This window comes from Cricetulus griseus, chromosome 2 (assembly GCF_003668045.3).
Source record: "Cricetulus griseus strain 17A/GY chromosome 2, alternate assembly CriGri-PICRH-1.0, whole genome shotgun sequence".
Lineage (NCBI taxonomy): Eukaryota > Metazoa > Chordata > Mammalia > Rodentia > Cricetidae > Cricetulus > Cricetulus griseus.
Genome location: NC_048595.1, coordinates 376,539,636 through 376,560,673, shown reverse-complemented (window position 1 = coordinate 376,560,673; position 21,038 = coordinate 376,539,636). Strand labels below are relative to the sequence as shown.

General features: G+C 52.3%; 1 protein-coding gene across 3 annotated transcripts in view; it reads left to right on the top strand.

The window, feature by feature from the left end:
* The window catches only part of Tmem184b (transmembrane protein 184B), a 46,268-nt gene that overhangs the window by 22,127 nt on the left and 3,103 nt on the right, over nt 1–21,038 (top strand). Inside the window, exons 2-9 of one of the 3 annotated variants that reach the window (XM_027403997.2) lie at nt 1,530–1,783; nt 3,012–3,177; nt 11,248–11,338; nt 11,624–11,699; nt 14,579–14,670; nt 15,428–15,597; nt 15,931–16,125; nt 18,591–20,801. In XM_027403997.2, the coding sequence (XP_027259798.1) occupies nt 1,592–1,783; nt 3,012–3,177; nt 11,248–11,338; nt 11,624–11,699; nt 14,579–14,670; nt 15,428–15,597; nt 15,931–16,125; nt 18,591–18,832 (1,224 nt within the window). In that variant the 5' untranslated portion in view covers nt 1,530–1,591 and the 3' untranslated portion in view covers nt 18,833–20,801. Of the gene's footprint in view, nt 1–1,529; nt 1,784–3,011; nt 3,178–11,247; nt 11,339–11,623; nt 11,700–14,578; nt 14,671–15,427; nt 15,598–15,930; nt 16,126–18,590; nt 20,802–21,038 lie in introns of those variants that run through there. The other 2 variants (XR_004768607.1, XM_027404000.2) reach the window with 2 other exon arrangements.

Genomic DNA, 21,038 nt, shown 5'->3' with positions numbered 1-21,038 from the left:
GGTTTGGGCAGTTGGCCTTCCAGGTCACTTGATGGCGGATGGCATTGACTCTTGTCAGTAGGTGGCAGCACTAAAGAGGATGAGGCTCATGGGGCTCTGAGCCAGGGTAAAGGGGGCAGCTAGGCTCCTCCTCTCCAGCTGCTATAACAATGCTGGAAACTGGCCTGTCTCACAGTTCTAGAGGCTGGGCGGTTGATCCAGGCACTGACCACACTGTCAAGTGGGGTCCATTTCTAGTTCATAGGCAGGCAACTCTTTGTACTGTCTTCAAGTTACAGAAAAGGCAGTGGCCTCACACGAGGGTACTGATTCCATTTGTGAGGGCTCTACCCTCCTGACCTAAGCACCCAAACCTCCTAATGCTGTCACTTTGGCAATAGTCTGAGGCTTCAAACTTCTAAGAGCACATTCTGGATGATCCTCAAAAGATTTGCTCCTTGAAAGTGGCTCTAGTCTCTGTCCCAGCCTTGGCCTCCATTGGTAAACATCTTGGGCTCTTGGCAGCAGCTCTTCTCTGGGCCACATGGGGTTACTTCTCCACATCAAATGGGACTCCAGCTCTCTATCTAGAAAAGTGTTGCTTCCACAGAGCTGCCATCCACCCTCAGCTTCGCTTTCCTGCTGGAAATGTCCTTGATGGTTGTTTCCTCTGTTTGCCTTTTCCTTGTTTATGGGGCACCTAACTCACATTCTCTATAAACAGCCTGGGTGCTGGGCTAGCCTGAGTGCTAGGGATTTAACTACAGGAATGGGTACTGCCCCTGAGCAGGCAAGAGGGTAGACCATGAAATGAATTGGTTTGTTGGGGAAGTGGATAGGCAGGGAGCTGGTGTGTGGATCAGTGGTAGAGTACTTGCCTCACATGTGTGAAGTCCTGGACCCTATAATTTGAAGTTTGAATGTGTGCAATTGGGAAGAGCCATGAAGTTTTGCCGATATCACAGCCAGGACCGAGGGATGGATGGTTGTTAGCCATTAGGGAAGTCAGAAAACTCAAATACCAAGCTCTCAGGTAGATGCCCATAGTGATAAAATGGTTTTGCCAGATCAGGGTGGTACACATCTGTAATCCCAGTACTCAGGAGCCTGAGGCAGGGGGATTGTGAGCTCGGGGCTTGCCTGGGCTACACATAGCAAAACCTTGCCTCTTAAAGGGGAGGGACAAGAGGAGCCATGAGGCAGTTTTGTGTGCCAAATGAGGGTCCCAGCTTGCTGCAGCAGCACGTGGAGATTGCCAGGTTAGCAGGTGGGTCAAGCTGTTCGGGAGGGCTGTGGAGTGGTGCCCTTCTGTACCCCTGCATTCCCAGCCATGTTTCGGTCTTCTGCCTTCCTAGGGAGCTGTGAGGGACTTTTGGCAGACAAAGGTCCTGGTCTGACTAAGATCTCAATGTCACAAGGTCGTTGTGAACATTGTGTATTGACCTAGACATGGCAAGACAAGGGCAGAGCAGGGACATGGCTGGGGCCAGAGTCATGTAGACCTCAAAGGGTGTTTCCAACACTTGTACTTACCCAGATTTCTTCTCTAGGCCAGCCCATCCATCAGTCACTCAAAGAGATTCTCTCAGGGAGCCTGCTGCTGCTGGGCACCATGACAATGAGGGGGGCTGCGCTGGCCCCAGACCCAGCATCACCCACAACTGCAGCAGCTTCCTCTGGTGTTTCTGCAACCCCTGAGGGCAGTCCTACAGCTATGGAGCAGCCTGTGTTCCTGATGACCACCGCTGCCCAAGCCATCTCCGGCTTCTTTGTGTGGACAGCTCTACTCATCACCTGCCACCAGGTACCTGGGTGTGAAGGGGGGACCTTCATAAGTGTCCCGAGTGGTTTCTAGTCCAACGAAGCATATGCTTTAGGGAAGCCAGGCTGGAGCAGTGGGCACACTCAGCTTCCTGGGTGATTTCTCCTCCCCACCCCAGCTCATCCAAGGGCAAGTTGTGGCTCTAGAGTCGTCTGTATTCCTCTAACAACCAGAGCATCAGGAATCTGAGGAGACATACAGATACTTGTCTGCCTTGAACTACAAGTGACAGTTACTTCTGATGAGTAGCTTTTGGCCACGCCCATGTCTAGCTGAAGCCACAGAACTGTCCATGTTAGAGATGTCTTTGCAAAGGAGAGACTCAAGAGCCTGAGGAGGGTGGCACACGAGCTGGTTGCACATATGTAGGTGGCAGCTTAGGGAGAGAAGTCAGGTTTTGTGTCCTCCGTACTCAACCTCAGGGGAGTCTGGGTGCTCAAGAAGGAGGCTTGACGAATGCCCCATGTAGGCTGGGTGAGTCTGCTCAGGCCCCTGGCAGTCCCTCCCCAGCTGCCACGTGCCTCAGTGTTCAAGAGATTGGCTTACAGCAGATGGGAATATTTTGTCCTTTTCCTCAGCCAGGGCTGGGCTGGGCCAAGAGTGATGTCATGAAAGCTGGGACCAGGCACTGGGGCTGGCTTGTTACGCTGCCTTCTTCTGCCTCCCCAGGAACGTTGCAGTGCTGCGTTGGTTCAGCAGATTGAGGAACAAGGCATAGTGTGAGCACACCACTATGGCCACATGGCCCAGAAGTGTATCCATGTCTTCAGAGTGAGGCTCCCGTCTGTCCCACCCTTTCTTACATCTGCTAAGGGACAAGGCAGAGGGGCCACAGCCAGATGGCCTCGATTCACCCTTGATCAGCCCTTCAGCTAACTCAGTGCTGTTGCTGTGCAACCCTGGGAACTTGGCTTTGGCAAGGCAGAGTGGGCAGCACACACTAAGGACCCCAGCTTCAACAGCACCATGTCCTGCTGTCCCATGTAGACAGGCGTCTGTAGCTGCTGCTCACGCCGGCTGTCTGTGGGTCCCTTTGATTTGATTCTCGCGATGGAAGTTTACTAAGCAGGACTAAGTCTCAGGGTGGTTACTTTGCATCGGGCCATAGACCAAGAAGGGCGGAGACAGGAGCAGGAAGGAGAGGGCCGACGGGGGTCGCTGGGGTGCGGGTGTGGCTGGGGCCCTGGCTGACCTGGCGCCCTCCGCGCAGATCTACGCGCACCTGCGCTGCTACCGCTGCCCCAACGAGCAGCGCCACATCGTGCGCATCCTGTTCATCGTGCCCATCTACGCCTTTGACTCCTGGCTCAGCCTCCTCTTCTTTACCAACGACCAGTACTACGTGTACTTCGGCACCATCCGCGACTGCTACGAGGGTGAGGAGCAGTGTGGAGTGGGTCTGGAGGGAGAGCTGGGGAGCTGGGGCCGTGGGAGCAAGGGCAGCACACTCCCCTCATCCAGTTCTAGGACCGGGGGCTGGGACATTCATCGCGCCTTGGTTTTTCCCTGGAGCCTGGACCTCACAAAGAGGAATGTGGATTCCCCCTCACCTGGCTCTCCACCTTTCCCATCCTAATGGATGGGTGACCAACCGTACACGTGTAGCTAAGTCTCCGATTCAGACGTGCTGTGGAATTGGTGTGAGGTGGGTCCCAGGACACATTCACAGGTTCCTGGAGGCGGGAGCTCCACCTCTAGCTCATTTTCTTCCCCCCTCAATTCTGGCTTCCTAGCTTATGGGCAACTTGTAAATGGTCCATCAATGGACAGAAACCCCAGGTATGTGTAGGAGGACTTATACAGCTGGGCCTGCAACCCCGTGTGTCCCCATGTGGTGCTCTGTTGTGTTTCAGAAAAAAGGGCTGCTACCTTTGTTCCTTAGCTCCTCCCACCGTGCCCCCCCCCCCTTGCCTCCTCTGCACTCTCTCTACAGGACACGCATCAGCTTCCATCCCGGCTGTGGCAGTAGGTAGTTTCCTGATGTTGGGGTCTGGCATGGCCTGGTTTTCCAGCCCCGTGTGGGCCTGACCCTCACCCTATCTCTTCCCCAATGTCACATCCTTCCTGTCCATACATGGTTGCAGGGTGCTGTCTGCCCTTCAGTGGATGCTGCTCTGGGAGACACATGACAGCAGCTCACTCCTTTTCTCTTCTTTGAGACCTCATGCAGCCTAGGCTGGCCTGAAACTTTTTTGGGGGTGGTGTCAGGGTCTCATTTTACAGCTCTGGCTGGCCTTGAACTCACAGAGGTCTGCCTGTGCCTCCCAAGTGCTGGGGTTACAAGTATATGCTACCATACATGGTTTATGTAGTGCTGGGCATGGAACCCATGGCTTCCTAGATGCTAGGCAAACACTCTACCAACTAAAATACATCCCCAGGCCAATCCATTTGTATGCTTGTGTTGGAGGAATTGGGGCTCATGCACACCAGGCATGTTCTCTTTCTTTAAGCTGTGTCCCATAATTTTTGAATAAAGGGACTTGAGTCGTTCACACTGTGAGCTCTACCCAGCCCCTCTGTAGAGCTGCACTGATTGCCAGGCACCTTCCTCCTGGCTGGTGGTGCTCCTGCAAATGTAAATTCCTTCCAGGAGAGACTATAGAGGGAGACAGGGACCTGCTCAGTGCTCCACTGTGCTTCATGTTCCTGAAAGCAAGAAAGTCCCCCAGGGAAACCTCTGTCTGGGGAAGGGAGGAGCTGAGCATCCTTCTCTGTGCAGGTGCCAGCCCCAAGTGGAACGGCTTCTGCTCACCTGGCTCTTTTAGAAGCAAAAGGTTGTTCTTTACTGTGTATGTGTCTTTGTGTCTATGTGTCCTGTGTAGTCTAGGGGCAAATGTAGGCTTTCTTCTTGGTTGGGCCCTGAAGATGGGACATCTAGAAAATAGTGGGGACATGAGGGAGTCTGTCCTTACTCAGCACCCCAGAGTAGCAGCAGATAGAGGGTGGCACCCCCACTTCAGAAGCCTCTTTGTTCCTCCCACCAGCTCCAACCAGCCTCCCAGTCTGTGGAAAGGTGGCCTCAGGAAGTCTGCCACTCTGGAAGCTCATCTCCTAGCAACACTATTGTCTCTGGCCTCTCATCTCCCAGGGAGTTTACAAACAGCACAGAGCACCTGGAGCTGACAGCTGCCTGAGGTCACTGGCTTTTAGTGTCTTGAGTCAGCAGCCCTCACTCTTACCTGGCCCTTTCTACCTCTTTTCAGGTCTCTTTTGTTTCTGTGACAAAACTAAAAAAGCACACACATATGTACACACACACACACTTCTCTTTTCTTCACCTTACTGGGGAGGATGAACTACAATTTTTTTCTAGGTGTGTATTTAGTGTTTGCATTTTATATGTTTAAATATTGTTCAAAGCTGGATAGGGAGGCTGGTCCTCTCTGTCCTTTATGTGTAGAAGTCTGGGTTTTGCAAAGATACTATTTGTCTTAATTTTGGAGTGATTCAGTTTTCTGTGTTTGTCATTGATGTATTCCTGAATGCTATAATTGGGTTTTTAAGTGAGCAGCCCTACTTTCCTTAAGGTGACACTGTGTGACTCTGTCACTACTGCCGTTTTCTTTGACCACATTTCTCTGGAGCCTGTGGTGCTTGCTTGTGAGCCCTCCTCTGCTCAGCTGTCACCAGGCTCAGTCATTCACCATCATTCTTGGACTTGTATCTGTTTCTCCTGAGCTTTGTGAGCCACCTGGCCCTATTTCTCCTTTGTTGTGGTTTCTTGTCTCTGTTGATCGGGGCCGTCTTCCACCAGCCTCCTGACAAAGCAGGTACATTGGGTGCTGGCGTGAAGTCCCAACTGTCTCTATTGGACATCCCTGGGAAGGGACCACACTTTTCATGGCTTCAGCTCTGCTCCTTTGGGAAGTCTGCGCTGTTCTGATCCTGTCTAGCCATTTGCATATTCTTCCCGTTTTTTTTAGATCTTGTTTTCAACCCTCAAGTCTGAAATCTCACAGAAGATAGAGCAATAGTCACCCTGGGAGACCTGGCAGGCTTGAACTCCTCAACTCAGTCCTGAGACTTTTTCTTGTTTGTGTCTTTGATACTTTTCTTTTAAAAATGATTTAATTATTTAAACTTTTTTATTTAGTTAGCAACCTGGAAAGAGATACATAAGGACTTAGCAAGGTTGGGTTCCAATACTACCCAGGTTTTTCTTAACTTATCTGAATATAAAGTACATAACAGAGTAAAAACTAGCCAGAGTCATCCCAATACTAGCCACAGCTTACCTAATCTTTGTGTCCAGGTCCCTCTTCATCCAGAGGCCTAGTTTCAGGGCCTTCATGGCTTTCTCAAGCATGAACACTCACTCCTCTTAGCTGTGGACTGAAGCATCCATTTGGTTGGAAGTTTGTATAAGTTGGAGCCACAAACCATGGCCTTGGTGAGGTTGGCAATCCCAAGTCTTGGGCCTCACTCACATGGCCAGTGTAAGGGATTTGAGATCCCTGTGGGCTGAACAGGGCTCCCAGCAGCCTTACCTGGACTTGAAACATTGTGGATCTTTCAGGTCTTCAGAAACCTTCACCCAGGGAGGTACTTTATGGTTCAGAAGCTGTCCGCTGAATCCCTTGGAAGCATCCGCTGAATCCCTTGGAAGCATCCGCTTTCCCTTTGTTTCTCTCTGGGATGTGCTCCTAGAACAACTCTTTCTGTTGCTCTCCGGGAGCTGTTTGTTGCTTGTTTGTCACCTGTGAGCTTTTCCTGTTTTACTTCATTTACCTCATTGTAATGTTTAAACAGCTCTTCTTTGTTCTTTCTCAAGGCCCTTGTTTTTGGTGCTATAAGGTATTCTTTTCTCTGCGGGAACTAACTATGGTTTTCTTCTGCATCAGCTCCACCTCTTGAGTTCTTTGCATCTGTTTGATTTGCCTGTGTGTGTGTGTGTGTGTTGTGTGTGTGTGTGTGTGTGTGTGTGTGTGTGTGTGTGTGTGTGTACATGTGTGCTGTATGCAAGCATGCGTGCCGGTGCAGAGGCCAGAGGAGGCTGTCTGGTATCCTGTCTGTCACTTTCTGCCTTATTCCTTTAGTCAGGGTCTTTCTCTGAACCTGGAGCTAGACCAGGTGGCCGGAAAACCCTAACAATCTTCAGGCTATGCCCCCGAACATCCTCCACCCCCTCCCTCACCAGCTTTGGAGTTACAGGTGTGCACACATGAGCGTGGTGTTTGTTTTTGGTGGGGATCACAAGACCATGCTTGGCTTTGGTGGGAATTTGAACTCGGCTCTCTGTGCTTGTACAACAGTGCTCTCACCCACTGAGCTATCTCGCTGCCCCCGATTTGGTTTTTGACCTTTGTATTAGGAACCATCTTCAAATTTCTAATGTCTTCAGATTTTTTTCCTATTTAAGACTGGGCTCTCGATAACTGGGCCTCCCAGTTGAGCATAGATGGTTTTCCTTGTCGTGTTTATACAGACACAATGCAGGCACAATGTGGTTCTCCACAAAATACTATTCCTAGCTTCTGCTCAGAAGATACAGACTGGTACAGGGAAGAGGGCTATGGGGATGTTGCATTTTCTGTAGATGTCATTACCGCCCTCAGCTGGGCCACTTTCTTACCTTTTAGATACTCACAGGCCAAAGTTCTGCATGGGGTCTTTGACTGCTTTCCCCGTGTGTACATCCACAGCCACAGCATCAGAGCTGCACAACAGTGCTGGGGGCTTCTGGGCTCTGTTCCTTCTTTTCTTTTTCTTTTGAGGTTTTGCTTCATAGCTCTGGCTGACCTAGAACTCACCCCTTCTACCTCTTCTGCTACGAGTCTGTGTCATCACACTTAGCTCTGAAATCCCCTGTGTAGCCTAGGTTAGCTTTGAACTTGCAGAGATCTTCCTGCCTCAGCCTCTGAAGTGTTGGATTATGGGAGCCATCCACTTGGCTCTTTGGGGTCCTTGTTGGTACTTCCCTCCCCCCAGGACAGCCAGCCTGAAGCATCACCCAGAGCTCCTGCTGTTGTTTCCAACAGTGGTCCAATTGGCATTCGTCATTGTCTTGATAATTTGCTTCTCATATGAAGTCAGTCCCAATTGTTTGATTACATTTTAGAGGGAAGAGAGGGGATGCTTGTGTGTTATACTCAGGAAGTGTATATCTATACTCATGTAGATGGCAGGGCTTCCATTCTCTGAGGCAAGGGCTGAACCTCACAGATGCCGGCTGCCTTTCCCAGGATGCCCCAGGATGAGGGCTGGGGTGAGAGATAGTTGGTGTCTGATTGGGCTTGGGGTGAGGTCCTGGGAGCCTCCCTGCTCCCTACAGTATGTTGTGTTTACAGTTCCCGGGTCCTTCATCATTAGCACACTCTTACCTCCTAGTTACTAGGTAGAGTATGTATCACACACCAATTATACAGTGTGAAAAGAGAACTTCAAGTAGCTGTAAAACTTGCCCAGAATGACTTGGTAGCCTGAAATGCCAGATTCCTGCCTGATTCTTTGTGGCCAGGATTTGCTCTATGCTGCTTGGTGAAAGCGAGGAAGAAGACCATTGTTCCCCCCAGAGAAGTGTGAACTCTCTGTTAGAAAGAGTTTCCATGCATAGGAGGAATGCAGTGTCCTTCACCCCATTTCAGAGTTCAGATTCTTGTTTTTGAGATACCGTTTAGATGTGTAGCTCAGGCTGGCCTCAAATTCACGATCCTCTTGCCCCAGCCTTCCTTGTGCTGGCATCACAGCTGTACAACATTACACATGGCCCCAGAGTTCACATTTTAGATACATTGAATCTTGACATGTGGCCCAAAAAGAACCATCTTTTTGGACAGAGAGGGTATAGTGAATGAACAAAGAGCCATAGGCCAGGGGCCAGAGAGACCGCTCAGCCAGGAAACATGCTTGCCACCAGGGCTGGATGACCTGAGTTCTTTCTCCAGGATCCATATGATAAAAGGAGAGAATTGGCTCCTGCAGCTTGTCCTCTGATCTCCACATTCATGCTTTGGCACACGTGTTCACACATACATACAAATAAAGAAATGGATGGGAGTTTAAGAAAAACAAGGAGTTGTTGGCCAGTTTGCTGTCAGTAGGACACCCTGACCAGTAATGCCACTGGTCACAGCTCACCAACAGGAAGTGCAGGAGGAGAGAGCTAATGGAAGAGGGGTCAGAAGCGGCATGCAGGCTGCCAGAAGCAGGGACAAGCAGGATTCTAAGAGTGATTCACACAGGAGAGGGGCTTTGGAGCATCGTTGAATTGGGGAGATTTACTTAGGGGCAGGCCTCTGTCTGCCAGAGTTGGTTCAGGTACTGTGATTGCCTAGGATTTCACATGCCCCTGAAATGTGGGAAAGAATGTTCTGAGTCTCAGTGTACCAAGCAGAAAGGACTCTGTCCAGAGCAGGCAAATTCCGTTTTCTAGACATATATCCTCAGTTATCTGGAATGCCCCAAACACCTTAGTCTTTCCAAATCAACTCAGAGGTTCCATGTAGCAGAGGCAGAGACAGCTGAAGGTGCTCAAGTTTGACAAAGGAGAGAGCTCGGAGCAGCCAGATGTACTCAGGACCGCCAGTTCTCTACAGTACCTAGCATTCAGTAGGTGGTACAGGGGCAACTGAAGGACACTTCTGAGCAGGTTCTCACTGCCATCCTGATCTCCCAGGCTGTATTGTAGTTGTTTGTTCATGGGGCCGACCCCTGAGAGCCTGGGTGGGCTGTAATGACTTAGACTGTAACCTACTGTCCAGGTAGTTACTGGCCAGAGGAGTTGCCACTGAGGGTTGGCAGGGACCTGGTCTCTGCTGAGGGTGCCTGCCTCTGATGCCTTTATCTAATGGCCAGCCAGGGCCCACAGCTCCTTCTCTGCCGATGGTGCTTATTAGAAACATTCTTTCTAATGGCATGCCTTTAGTCCCAGCACTCGGGAGGTAGAGGCCAAAGGATCTCTGCCAGTTTGGGGCCCGCTTCAGCTACACGATGAGCTCCCTGTCCTGAAAAACAGGGAGGGAGAAAGGTATGTTCATTCTGTTAAGCTGAAGTCCTCCTGGGATCTGTCCTGAGTGGCGTCTGTCTGGAGTGTGGACAAGCTTCCAGTATAGTCCTGCTTGTTCTTGATCCTCAGCCTCCTTTCTTGATGGCATACTCTTGTCTATAACTTGAGATGTGGTATCTAGAACGGAGCAGAAAGTTCTAGATATCCAATAGCCCAGGGCAGGAATAGGAGAGACCATCACGTCTCTCTAGACTATGGGTCCCATGGTCACTGATGTGTCTTGGGGCCTACTACATGGCCTATGGTAGGTATTCAGGATGCACAGGGACCTTCCTAGAGACCCAGTCTGGAACCATATTGAGAGTGTGGCAGGGTGACAGTCTGCTGCCTGAGTTACTCCCTCCTCCTAGTCACCTGTCATCTTCTCTCTGTTCTGTTTCTGGCCTGTGTAGAGGACTCTGGTGTAATGCTATTGCTGGGTGTTTGGATCTGTTCTATGTGAGCCTGTATTTTCCTAGGAAGGGGATGGATTTTTCCAGATGGTCAGGGAGCCTGATTTGACCAATCAAGTCCTGTCTAAGTAGATTGTCTCTTGTTTCCTTTCTCTGAGAACTGATGAAGTCCATTATTGACTCACTAATTATTCTTTGGAGTGAAATGGCACACTGGCCACTGGCCTGTATACCTAGGCAGGCCTAAGCTGACAGCAGAATGCAGTGCCTAGCGCCCAGGCGAGAGCTCACACAGCTTACAGCACAGAAAGGGAAGGAAGGGTGTATGCTCAGTGGCAGGTCCTCCTCAGGAAAGCATTACAGGGACTGCTTGGCAAGAGGAAATGATGATGTTGGGCCCTGTGGCCTCTCTGGAGGATCCACCTCAAGGAAGGTTTCCTTCCCCGCCTGCCAGAGGGAGTCCTATGAGAGCTAGTCTGGGAGTAGGCCTGTGGCCTGCCCTGGGCCTTGGCTGTAGACACTTTAGAGCTAGGTACCACATCTGTCCCCTTGACTTCATGCCTTCAGTGCTGGTTGTGGGTACAGGCACCAGGGCCGTGGTTGATACTGGAGGTCGGACTCAGTTCCTACCTGTGTCGTGTTCATAGTCTAGAAAAGGCATCACGCCATTTACCAAACACTGTCTTGGGAACCCAGCCTTTGGTAGGGCCTCATATGGTCACTACTCTTCTCCCCACAGCAAGCCCTAAGGAAGCACTTTTCCCTGTTCACAGATGAAGAGACAGGCACAGAGATCTTGAGAAACCTGCCTAAAGCCACACAGCGCAGCTACTAAGTAATAGAAGCATGGTCTGCAGCTGGACCTTTGGGCTCAGGGGTCCATGGCTCTCTGCCCCAATTCTGTGCTGCCCTGTATCCTGAAAGGGTGTGACATTATCAGGAGACTGCAGGGGCGAAGCGTAGCTGTGGCCCAGCCCCTTCCCTTGCTATTGTGCTCTGAGGGAGTGATCTGCTGACCTGGATACTTTGCTCTGGACTCTTCACAGCCTTTGTCATCTATAACTTCCTGAGCCTGTGCTATGAGTACCTTGGGGGCGAGAGTGCCATCATGTCTGAGATCAGAGGGAAAGCCATTGAGTGAGTATGACAGCTTTGTAAACTGCACGTGGGCACCTCACAGCTTGGCAGATGGACATACAGACCACACCCATGCCCTGCCCTGCTGTTCCTTGCTTTGTAGCTCCTTCCTTGTCCTTTCCTCTTTGTGTTTCTCCTTCCTACAGTTCTTCCTTTTCATTCGGTGCGTTCAGGGCTGTTTTGTGTGTGTTCCCATCCCACTTCATGCCCTGGCGTGTTTGATATGGAGGGCGGCCTTTCCCACCCCACCCTTCCCACCTCCCGCTCTCCACTTGTCTCTCCTAGGTCAAGCTGCATGTATGGCACGTGCTGCCTCTGGGGAAGGACCTACTCCATCGGGTTCCTGCGGTTCTGTAAACAGGTATGAGCCCCGCGGCGGCCCCAGGGCAGGAAGACCAGGCTAGGGACCCAGGTGCAGACCTGTGTCTCTGAGGGCAGTGCCTTACCTGTGGAGGTCCCCTGGCCCCCAGCTGTCCCCAATCTGACCTGGAGGCACTGAGTTAGCGGCATCTGCCAAGGTGGGCATTGAGCATCCTGGAGCAGCCGACAGCCTTGGGCCAGAGAAACTGTTTGGAGTCTGGATCATTTGGACTGAGTCTTGGAGCACACTGGAGTTCTGTTCAGTCAGTTTGAAACTCATCCCTGTGTCTGGGCAAGAGGGTTTGGCATTAAAGATACATAGCAGACAGGACTGTGTGGTCCCTGCCCTCTCTCACATGCTAGTTGGCAGTGCCGAAGCATCTGGTTTCCTTGGCCTCCACTTCCTGGCTGGAATTGGATTTGTAGCTTCTCTGACTATGTGACCTCAGATCATTTGCTTAACCTTTGTGAGCTTGTCTGTCCTTTTACAAAATGGGGGTGACTATATTCTCTCAAGGGTTACTAAAAGGAACAGATGAGACAGTGGATGTGAGCCTTTAGTATAGCTCTGGCTCATTCCGGGAGACAGATTCTGAGGGTGCCACACCCAGTCGTTATGACCGTCCTTGGCTTCTGCAGGCCCTCTGTCAGGCCCTCCAGCTCGACCAAGTAATCAAGAGAGAAATACTACCCCTTGCCCCCCACATTACAGCCTACCCTAGTACCACCCTGTTTCCAGCCTCTATGAAGGGCTCAGGGCCCACAACATGACTACCCACACAACAGCATGTCAGCAGACATGCCCGGCTGGGCTCCAACTCGGCTACTGGTTCTGCCTCCTGAGGGAGCCTCAGGATCTAAGTCATGGAGTGTCCTAGAAGGGGTTAAAATAGTCCTAGTCCAGGGTGGGGCTTGCAGAGCTTTTGTTTACATGGTTCAGCCACCCAGTCCAGACCTAGTTCTGACTCATAGCCACTTTTGATCATTACATTGTTTTGCTCTTAAGAGCAGAGCAGAGAGCACAGTTGGCCTCACCATCACTGTTACTGGGTGCAGATCATTCCCTGCCCTATGGGCTCTGAGGCTCTGTTGAACCTTGACATGGCAGACTGGCAGTGAGAGGAGAAGGCTCCCAGCACTCATAGTGTCTTTGTTCTAGAGCCACAGGGTGGGCCAGGATGTCCTTGGGCTCAGAGTCCAGTGTCTGAGTCTTTTGGAACACTTGTTAAAAGTGGGAATTCCTGGTTTGGGGCTGCAAAGTGGTGGAAAAGCACTTGCCTTACATGTGTGAGGTCCTGGGTTTTGTTCTCTAGTACTGCCAATGATGAAGACATGGGGAGGGGGGAAGAGGAGAGAGGAAGGGAAGGAGGTAGAGATTTTTGGATCAGTGACCCCCTAGGCCAGCCCAACAGAGGTCTATGAAGGACCGCCCACTCCTGGAACCTGCATGTGACTTTGACATCTAACCTGGTCTGTAGATCTCAGACTCCCCCATGGTGTATCTGGGGCCTGCTGGCTTGGGCTCCAGTGCTATGGCTTCCAGTTCAGCTCTATGCCTCAGTTTTCTTGTCTGTGACTGGGGTGTGAACCCCTGCTCTTCCCTTCCCTGAACTCCTTCTGGGTGGAGATTTGCAGCCCAGGAATTGTGTGGGGTTTTCTGGTAGCAGCACACAGCTCTTCTGTAACATTCTTCTCTGCCAGGGCTTTCCCACAGCACAGGCCAGGTCCTCAGTGGAGCAAAGATGGGTTCCTAGGCTGCCCTGCTTCTCCAGCCACTGGTCCTGTCCAGAGCCACACTGACCAAGCCACATGACTGGAGTTTGACATGCCCACTCTTTACTTGGGGATTCTGGGTGAGGTTGAACACTTTTAGGTCAGTGGGAGTCTGTGGGTGGTATGGACACCCGACCGGATTACTGAAACTGTCAAGCGTGGCTTAGCACACTCTCCCAGGTCTGAGCAGGTTTGAAAAAGCCTGACTGCACATAGAATAGGCAGCCTCAAGAAGACACTGCTGTCCAGCTCTTCCATCCTCATATTTGAAACCCTGTACTGTGGGCATGGGTTTACCCAGATGGCTACCATTGGAGACCAGGTGACTGCCTGAAAGACTGCAGTGAATAGCCAACCAGGCCTGAATTCCCACATACCTTTCAGGGCTCCCACATATTCGAGGGATATCCTCTCCCAACTTACTGCTCTTGAAGGCTGTCTCCAGCCTACTCAGATCCCTGCTCCATAGAAACCCTGACTCAGGCCAGAACATGGGTCAAGGAAGCAGAGGCCCTTGTCCTCACCTACTCCCTGTGTGGCCAACTCCTCGTTAGAGCTCACTTGCCCAGGGCGTGAGGTCCACGACCTGTTGTTCTTCCCAGCCACCTCCCTGCTGTTCTCTCTAGTGCCCACTCCCTGTCCTTGTCCACTTACTGCCCTGGGTGAGCCTCTGCATGAACTGCTCCATTATATGTATGTGTATGTATGTATGTGTTTGTGTGGGTGCATGTGTAGATGTGACTTGTAGGAAGTTCTTTCCTTCCACAGTGTGTCCTAAAGATCAAACTTAGGTAGCAGGCTTGGCAACAAGTACTTTTACCCGCCTGAGCCATTCCACTGGCCTGGAGCTGCTCCCTCTGCCTGGATCCTGCTTCTACATCTTCCTGAAGGCCCCTTATCTTCTGAGGTGTCTTCTACTCCTGGTCCATGAGGCCTTGTATTCTTAGTCCTTGAGTCCTCAGCATCATCATGTCTCCTTACACATTCTGCCTCCCCCTGCACACAGTTCCCTTTTCCTCCTTCCCAGCAACCGGCATAGGCCCAGCTTCCAAGACAGGTGCTTTCCTACATCACTGCTTTATCCTGTCTTGTCTGTCTCCCAAACAGGCCACCCTACAGTTCTGTGTGGTGAAGCCACTCATGGCTGTCAGCACCGTTATTCTCCAGGCCTTCGGCAAGTACCGGGACGGGGACTTTGAGTAAGCAGGCATCCTCCCCTGGGACCTATGGGTATATTGGCACAAGGGTGGGTGCCCTACCTTGACAGAGGCCATACCTGTGATCTTTCTAAATTACATGGGGCTCCGACCTCCCTGAAACTCTGAGCCTGAGCCTGGCAATGACCATCACTTTTAGCCAGTCATGTCCATGTTCATACTTGGGATGTATGGTAGTAACCATGGGTAAGTCTCAGAAGATGATGGCTACTCCAAGACAGGATTTGAAAGTGAAGGAGCCCTGGGAAGCAGTCTTCAGCCATAGACATAAAGACCCTGCTGTATAATCCGGCCACACCTTTTCACTTATGGGTTAGTGAAGGCAGCCTTGTACTTGGCACTGTGTTGTGAGTTCTTCTTAATGCCTGTAACCTGTACCACAGCCCACCTAGGCCTATGAGCACACCGAGGTCAGGAAGAGAGAGCAGAGCAAGCTTAAGGGTACCCACTGTGACCTTTGGCCTCCAGCATGGCCCTGGCTTCCCTCTAGTGCCCTCCATCAGGAATGGGTTTGGAGTAGGGCCGCCATGTGAGTGAATGCAGTGGTAGTGGAAGGCTGGCCTGCCCGCAGGCCCACCCTTGTAGCACATTCCCTTCCTCTGTCCCCTCCCTGCAGTGGCTCATTGTGCCTTACTAAAGAGCACAGCCGTGACCCTGGGGACAGGCTGTGGGCAGGGCAGAGGAGGGAGCAATCTGCCCTGGCAGGGTTGGTCCCAGCCACAGCATGCCTGTTCCACAGTGTCACCAGTGGGTACCTCTATGTGACTATCATCTACAACATCTCCGTCAGCCTGGCCCTTTACGCCCTCTTCCTCTTCTACTTCGCCACCCGGGAGCTGCTCAGTCCCTACAGCCCTGTCCTCAAGTTCTTCATGGTCAAGTCCGTCATCTTTCTCTCCTTCTGGCAAGGTGAGCCTCCTCTCAGCCTGGTGATCATATCCCATTTCTGACCCCTTTATCTCCTGCCCTGGAACTCAGAGATACCTTGGTCACTGGGCATTCAGGAAGGGTGAGGCTTGCAGGAAACTTCAGTGCAGCCTTGTACAGTTAGTGATGTCCCAGTTTTCTGACTGACAGGTAGCTGAGAGAATTGGGTTTGCAGAGGCCTTGGGTTTGTCATCATCCTTGCCTCCAGGAGCAAATGAGCCTTCCTGTAACCTGTAGTGTGTGGTGCTGCATGGATGAAGGGAATGGGAAGGAGTCCAATGTGTGGCCAGACGGTGCATGCTTCTCCCTGTCCAGGTATGCTACTGGCCATCTTAGAGAAATGTGGGGCCATCCCCAAGATCAACTCAGCCCGTGTGTCAGTGGGCGAGGGCACTGTGGCTGCTGGCTACCAGGACTTCATCATCTGTGTCGAGATGTTCTTCGCAGCCTTGGCCCTACGGCATGCCTTCACCTACAAGGTCTACGCTGACAAGAGGCTGGATGCTCAAGGTATGAGCCAGATTCCTGGGGCAGGACCCCAGCCTCATGAGGTCAGCTCCAGGCCCTTCTACCACCCAACATCTTGTAAGGGTTGACCCTGTCTGTTCTGAAAGGGGGCTAAAGAGGTCAGAGCATAGGGGCTGTCAGAGCCCAGAGGGACCCCCAGTTTGTTTCTGGAAGCTAAGTTTACCCTTTAGGTCCTAGTGTGGAGGAGACCCACAGATGGTATAGAAGGGTGTATACCTATAATCCCAGCATTCAGGAGGCTGAGGCAGGAGGGTTACCATGAGTTTAAGAAAAAGAACAATAAAAGGAAGTTGGGACAGAGACTAGTGAACAGAAATCACTGTGCCGAGTCTGCTCTGTCCTATTCTGTCTGCTGAGATTCTCTAAGGTACAAGCGACAGAAAGCTGCTTCCCTGTGAGAAGCAGGGTCAGAGGCAGTTTCCACAGCGTGTTCTTGTACACCGCTAATCCTTGTTGCTGGCGAGTGTTCTGCAGCCCTGGGCACATCTGTGATTCTTAGGATGCATTGCCTTGAGAAGCTTTCTGGTGACTAGAAGTGCAGCTGTGAGGGAAAGCATCGGGCAGAAGGCCTGCTCTGAGAGGAATGCCCAAGTGAGGGACTGGAGGGGCTGGAGAGGGAGGCCTCCTGTCCAAGGCATCTGCCATCTAGTTGTTGTCAGCTTTCTCCATGGCTGGAGGCCAGACAGCCTCCTTCCCCAGGCTTCAGTGCCCACCACAGGTCCCTGTGCTGGGCATGGAGAGTCTTAGGGACCCACAGGCACAGGACTCCCTGCCCAGTTCCTCTATTACCCCTTTCCTGGTTGGGAAGAAACTTTGAAATGCCTCTGCTGGACTGTGCTGTCTGCCACACTGTGATGCTCAGGTTGCCACACTCATCTTTGATGGCATCCCTACCTACTCTGTGCTGAGCCACTTGTTAACTTCCTGCTTCCTGCTGGGCCCTAGAGGAAAAGGACTGATAACACTCATCTATGTCCCTTAACCCTGGTTTAATAGTCTCTGGGCAGGAGCCAGGCAGGCCACTTACAGGAACAAGTTGGGTTATCTATAGCCCAGGGTTTCTATGTGTGATGGCTCTCCAGGACCGCCTTATTACCCAACTGTCTTTCCACATACTACCCTCAGACAGCACCCCCTATTAGATGCATCCCCCCAGAAGAAACAACCCATCCAGGACAAACTGCTGTTGGTGTGGGTGGTAGTCTATCCTCTTAAACCATAACCATGGCACCCAGTCCTTTCCAGCTTCACATTAGGTTGGGGTGAAAAACCAGCTGTGCTCTGCTATCATCCTCTGAGCCTGGATTTCCAGATCTGTGCAGAGGAGTGAGCTTTGTGAGGCACAAGGCCCCATATAAGCATAGCTCTAGCAAACCCTGGGAGAAGTGGGGAAGAGGCCCTGACTCATGTGGGGTGGAATGTCACTGCCATCGGGATGACCCATTAGCATGAGTACCGTCCTGCAGGTGCAGCCGGAGCAGCCTGGCTGTCTGGAGATAGTGGGGGGTGTCACTGGGCCTGGGGTGGGCAGGCAATTTACACTTAGCTGTCTCTTGTCTTCTCTATCCCTCCGGCTTCTCTCCTTGCCCCTTTACCCCGCATTTGCCCTGGGTTTGGCCTCGGGCAGTGCTGACACACGGCCCATACGGTAGGTCTGCTCTCTGCTTTGTCTGCACGTCTGTCCTGCACGTCAGTCTGGTCCTGTCACTGGCATGCCTTTCTGTAGCTCCTCTGTGTACCCATCTCCTTCCAGCTAGCACTCCTGCCTAAGAGGGCTGCCCTTTGTAGAGCTTGGCTACCTTCATTCCATTCTATAGTTTTGAAATACACCCTGCTAGGTTCTGGGGCACAGTGCCCACTCAAGGGATGACAGGAGCATTTAGCAGTGTTTCCGAGACAAGGCACCCAGAGGGTGGAGAGTCCCAAGTCCTGGGCCCAAGGTTGAGTTCATCCCTCCAGCTTGGCTTGGTGTCCTGCACTGTGCTTCCACCCCTGCCTCTGATCTTGTAGGGCACATCTTCAAATGGATAAGTTGGAAGCATGCCAAGGCAGTGAGTTCCTGCCCTCTTAGAGGGAGAGCCAACAGGCCAGCCTACTCCTGGGGGCCTCTGGTCCCTGGTCCAGCAGCCCTCACAGGTGGAGGCCATAAGCCTGCACTGGAGTTTAGGGTGTTGCAGGTGCTTTCCCAGTTCTGCCCAGTCCCTCCCATCTGTGAGCATCTTTTCCAGGGATGGTTTGCCTCTGCCCTTTGTGTTCACTTCCTTTCCAGCTCCCCATGTTCACTCCCAGCCAGCAGCAGCACTGTTGCCCTGTCCCCTTTCATGTCTCAGGAGGGGACAAGTGAACGAGAGCATTGGGGTGGGGTCTGTCCCAGGAGTAGGGCCAGGGACTGACCAAGCATCTCTCGTCCCACTCTGGCCCTTGCCCCACCTGACTCCTCCCCGCAGGCCGCTGTGCCCCCATGAAGAGCATCTCCAGCAGCCTCAAGGAGACCATGAGCCCACACGACATTGTGCAGGACGCCATCCACAACTTCTCCCCTGCCTACCAGCAGTACACCCAGCAGTCTACTCTGGAGCCTGGGCCTACCTGGCGTGGTGGCACCCATAGCCTTTCCCGGTCCCACAGCCTTAGCTGTGCCCGGGACAATGAGAAGACTCTGTTGCTCAGCTCTGATGATGAGTTCTGAGTGTGGGCACTGGTGGGGAGGGAGAGGTGCCTCCTCCAGCCTCCAGCCAGGCTGGGGAGCAGCCAGCACAGTGTTGCTGTTGCCCCTTTATTTATTGGACCAGAAACACTCACATATCACTTCCAGAGGAACAAGCCTCAGGAATGTGTCTACATGGCCAACCCTTCACTATTGGGGCAAGAGCAGAGGACACTGGCCGTAGCTGCCACACCTCTGCTGCCCAGCCTGTACCGGGGACACATCTGGAACCAGCCATGACTGGGCCCAGATGCTTGTGTGTTGGCCAGAAGCTGCATCCTGAGCCCTCTCCCCAACAAGACATCTGCCGAGGCTGTCGGGCCCAGCCGACCCCACACCGTGCAATACCCAGACCTGATCTGATCTTCCCACCTGCCTGCCCTTCCTGTCCATTTTTGTCCAACGTGAGCTTTGCCTCATTCCTGGCAGGGGGGATGTGAGTGCTCTGTGGACCCTCCCCTTTTCCCAATCTAGGCCTGCCTAGCATGCTGCAAGGGGTCAGGGCCAGACCCCAGGGGCCTCAGGGCCCACCTAGGAAGGGTGCCTCCATGCCTATGTGCCCTTGGGTGTTCTCATCATGGCCACTTGGCCTGCTTCTTGGCTCTTCTGGTCTGTTGAGGACAGCCGGCAGCCTACACTGCTCTCTCATTTGGGTCCAGTTCTTGATAGTTTGGGGCAGAGCCCCCCCCTATATTTCCTGACTGTGCCAGGGCTTGGGTTCCCCACCACCTCCTCAATGGAGCAGTCAGACTCCTGCCGGGGCCTGGGAAGTCTGGTTGCCCACATCTCAACCCACTTCCAGAGGAGGCTGGGGAGATGGTTATGCAGCGGGCGTAAGGTAGGGGTGGTCTCAGACCCTTCTGGGTTCCCTGGCCATGTAGGGCCTGGTGTTCTGCTCCCTCTGCCCCCCTGGCCCATCTCTTCTGTGCCTTAGTCACATATGAAAGCCCCTCCCCAGTCCCCAGTCTGTCCCAGGCACTTCCTTGTTGAGCTGCAGGCACTCAGGACTCTGAGGGTGGGCACGGGGTCAGGTGCCCTTGTCTGGGACCACCTGTTCTCTCTCCTGACTCCTCCTCTCACATCCAGAGCGGCCTCCAGGGATGGAGCCTCCAAGGTAGGGTGGCAGAGGACCTGGCGAGTGGAATCCACACAGCATTTGGGTTTGGCTTCAGTAGCTTCTTGAGGTGGACAGAGTGGTGTAGAAGAGCCTGGCCTTGTGGCCTTCACTGGAAACTCTCCGCCTGGTCACTTCTGGAACAAACAGGTTCCTTCCCTAGGGTCCGTGGGAAGGGCCCTCATGGGGCTGTTGCATCCTAGCAACCTTCTTAGCCTCCTTCCTGAGCATGTGGGGTGCCAGAGGGCCACACTCAGCTCCACCCAGTAGGCCTAGCCAGCTGGTCCCAAGCTTGCTGAGGAAGGCAATTGACAGGTGGGAGCTCCTTGGGGCATGGCCATGGCTCCCCCCAGGATTGCTTCCACCAGTCTGTTTCTCAGACTTTCCCCTTCTTTCCAGGCCAAAGTATGTTGCTGGTTCCTGTCCCCACTGGTCCCTACACCCCCTGGCACTTGCCTGCTGGCATGGTGGGTGAGGCTGCGGGGGAGCTCAGTGGCAGGAAGCTAGTGGTCCTTGGGAACACGGAACAGGAACCTGTACCCGACTCCCCCATTCTTTCTTTCTAGGATGCATAACCTATCTTGTCTCATTTATTTTTTATTTTTTTCCAGATAGAGTAGCTCTTTGTACATAAAAGAAAATACTTGAAAATTAATTGTATGATGTATGAGAAGACAGAGCCCCCTAGTTTTGTATCTCGTTGTGTGACTGCCATGCGTTCCACCAGAAAGCCGTTCTATTTTGGTCTCTGTGATATTTTAAATGCGTGACAGAAGCAAGCAAATAAAGTCAGGAAGAAGTATATATATGAGATAATATAGATTGTATCAAAATCTCTTCTGCCTGCCAGTGAGGTTTTTTTTCTTGCCCCCTTTTTGTCTAGAAGTGTAGTGACCATGGGCAGGGCAGGGGCGTTCACCCTCTTCCTGTGTGCCGTGTATATATGCAGGTCACGGATGGGGGGTGTTTACATTGTCTGGGACTAAAATCAGGTTCCACATCCCCATTGGATGTTTCTCCTTTCTTCAGAGACAACCGACCACAAAGTGTTCACCCTCTCTCCGCATCCCCATG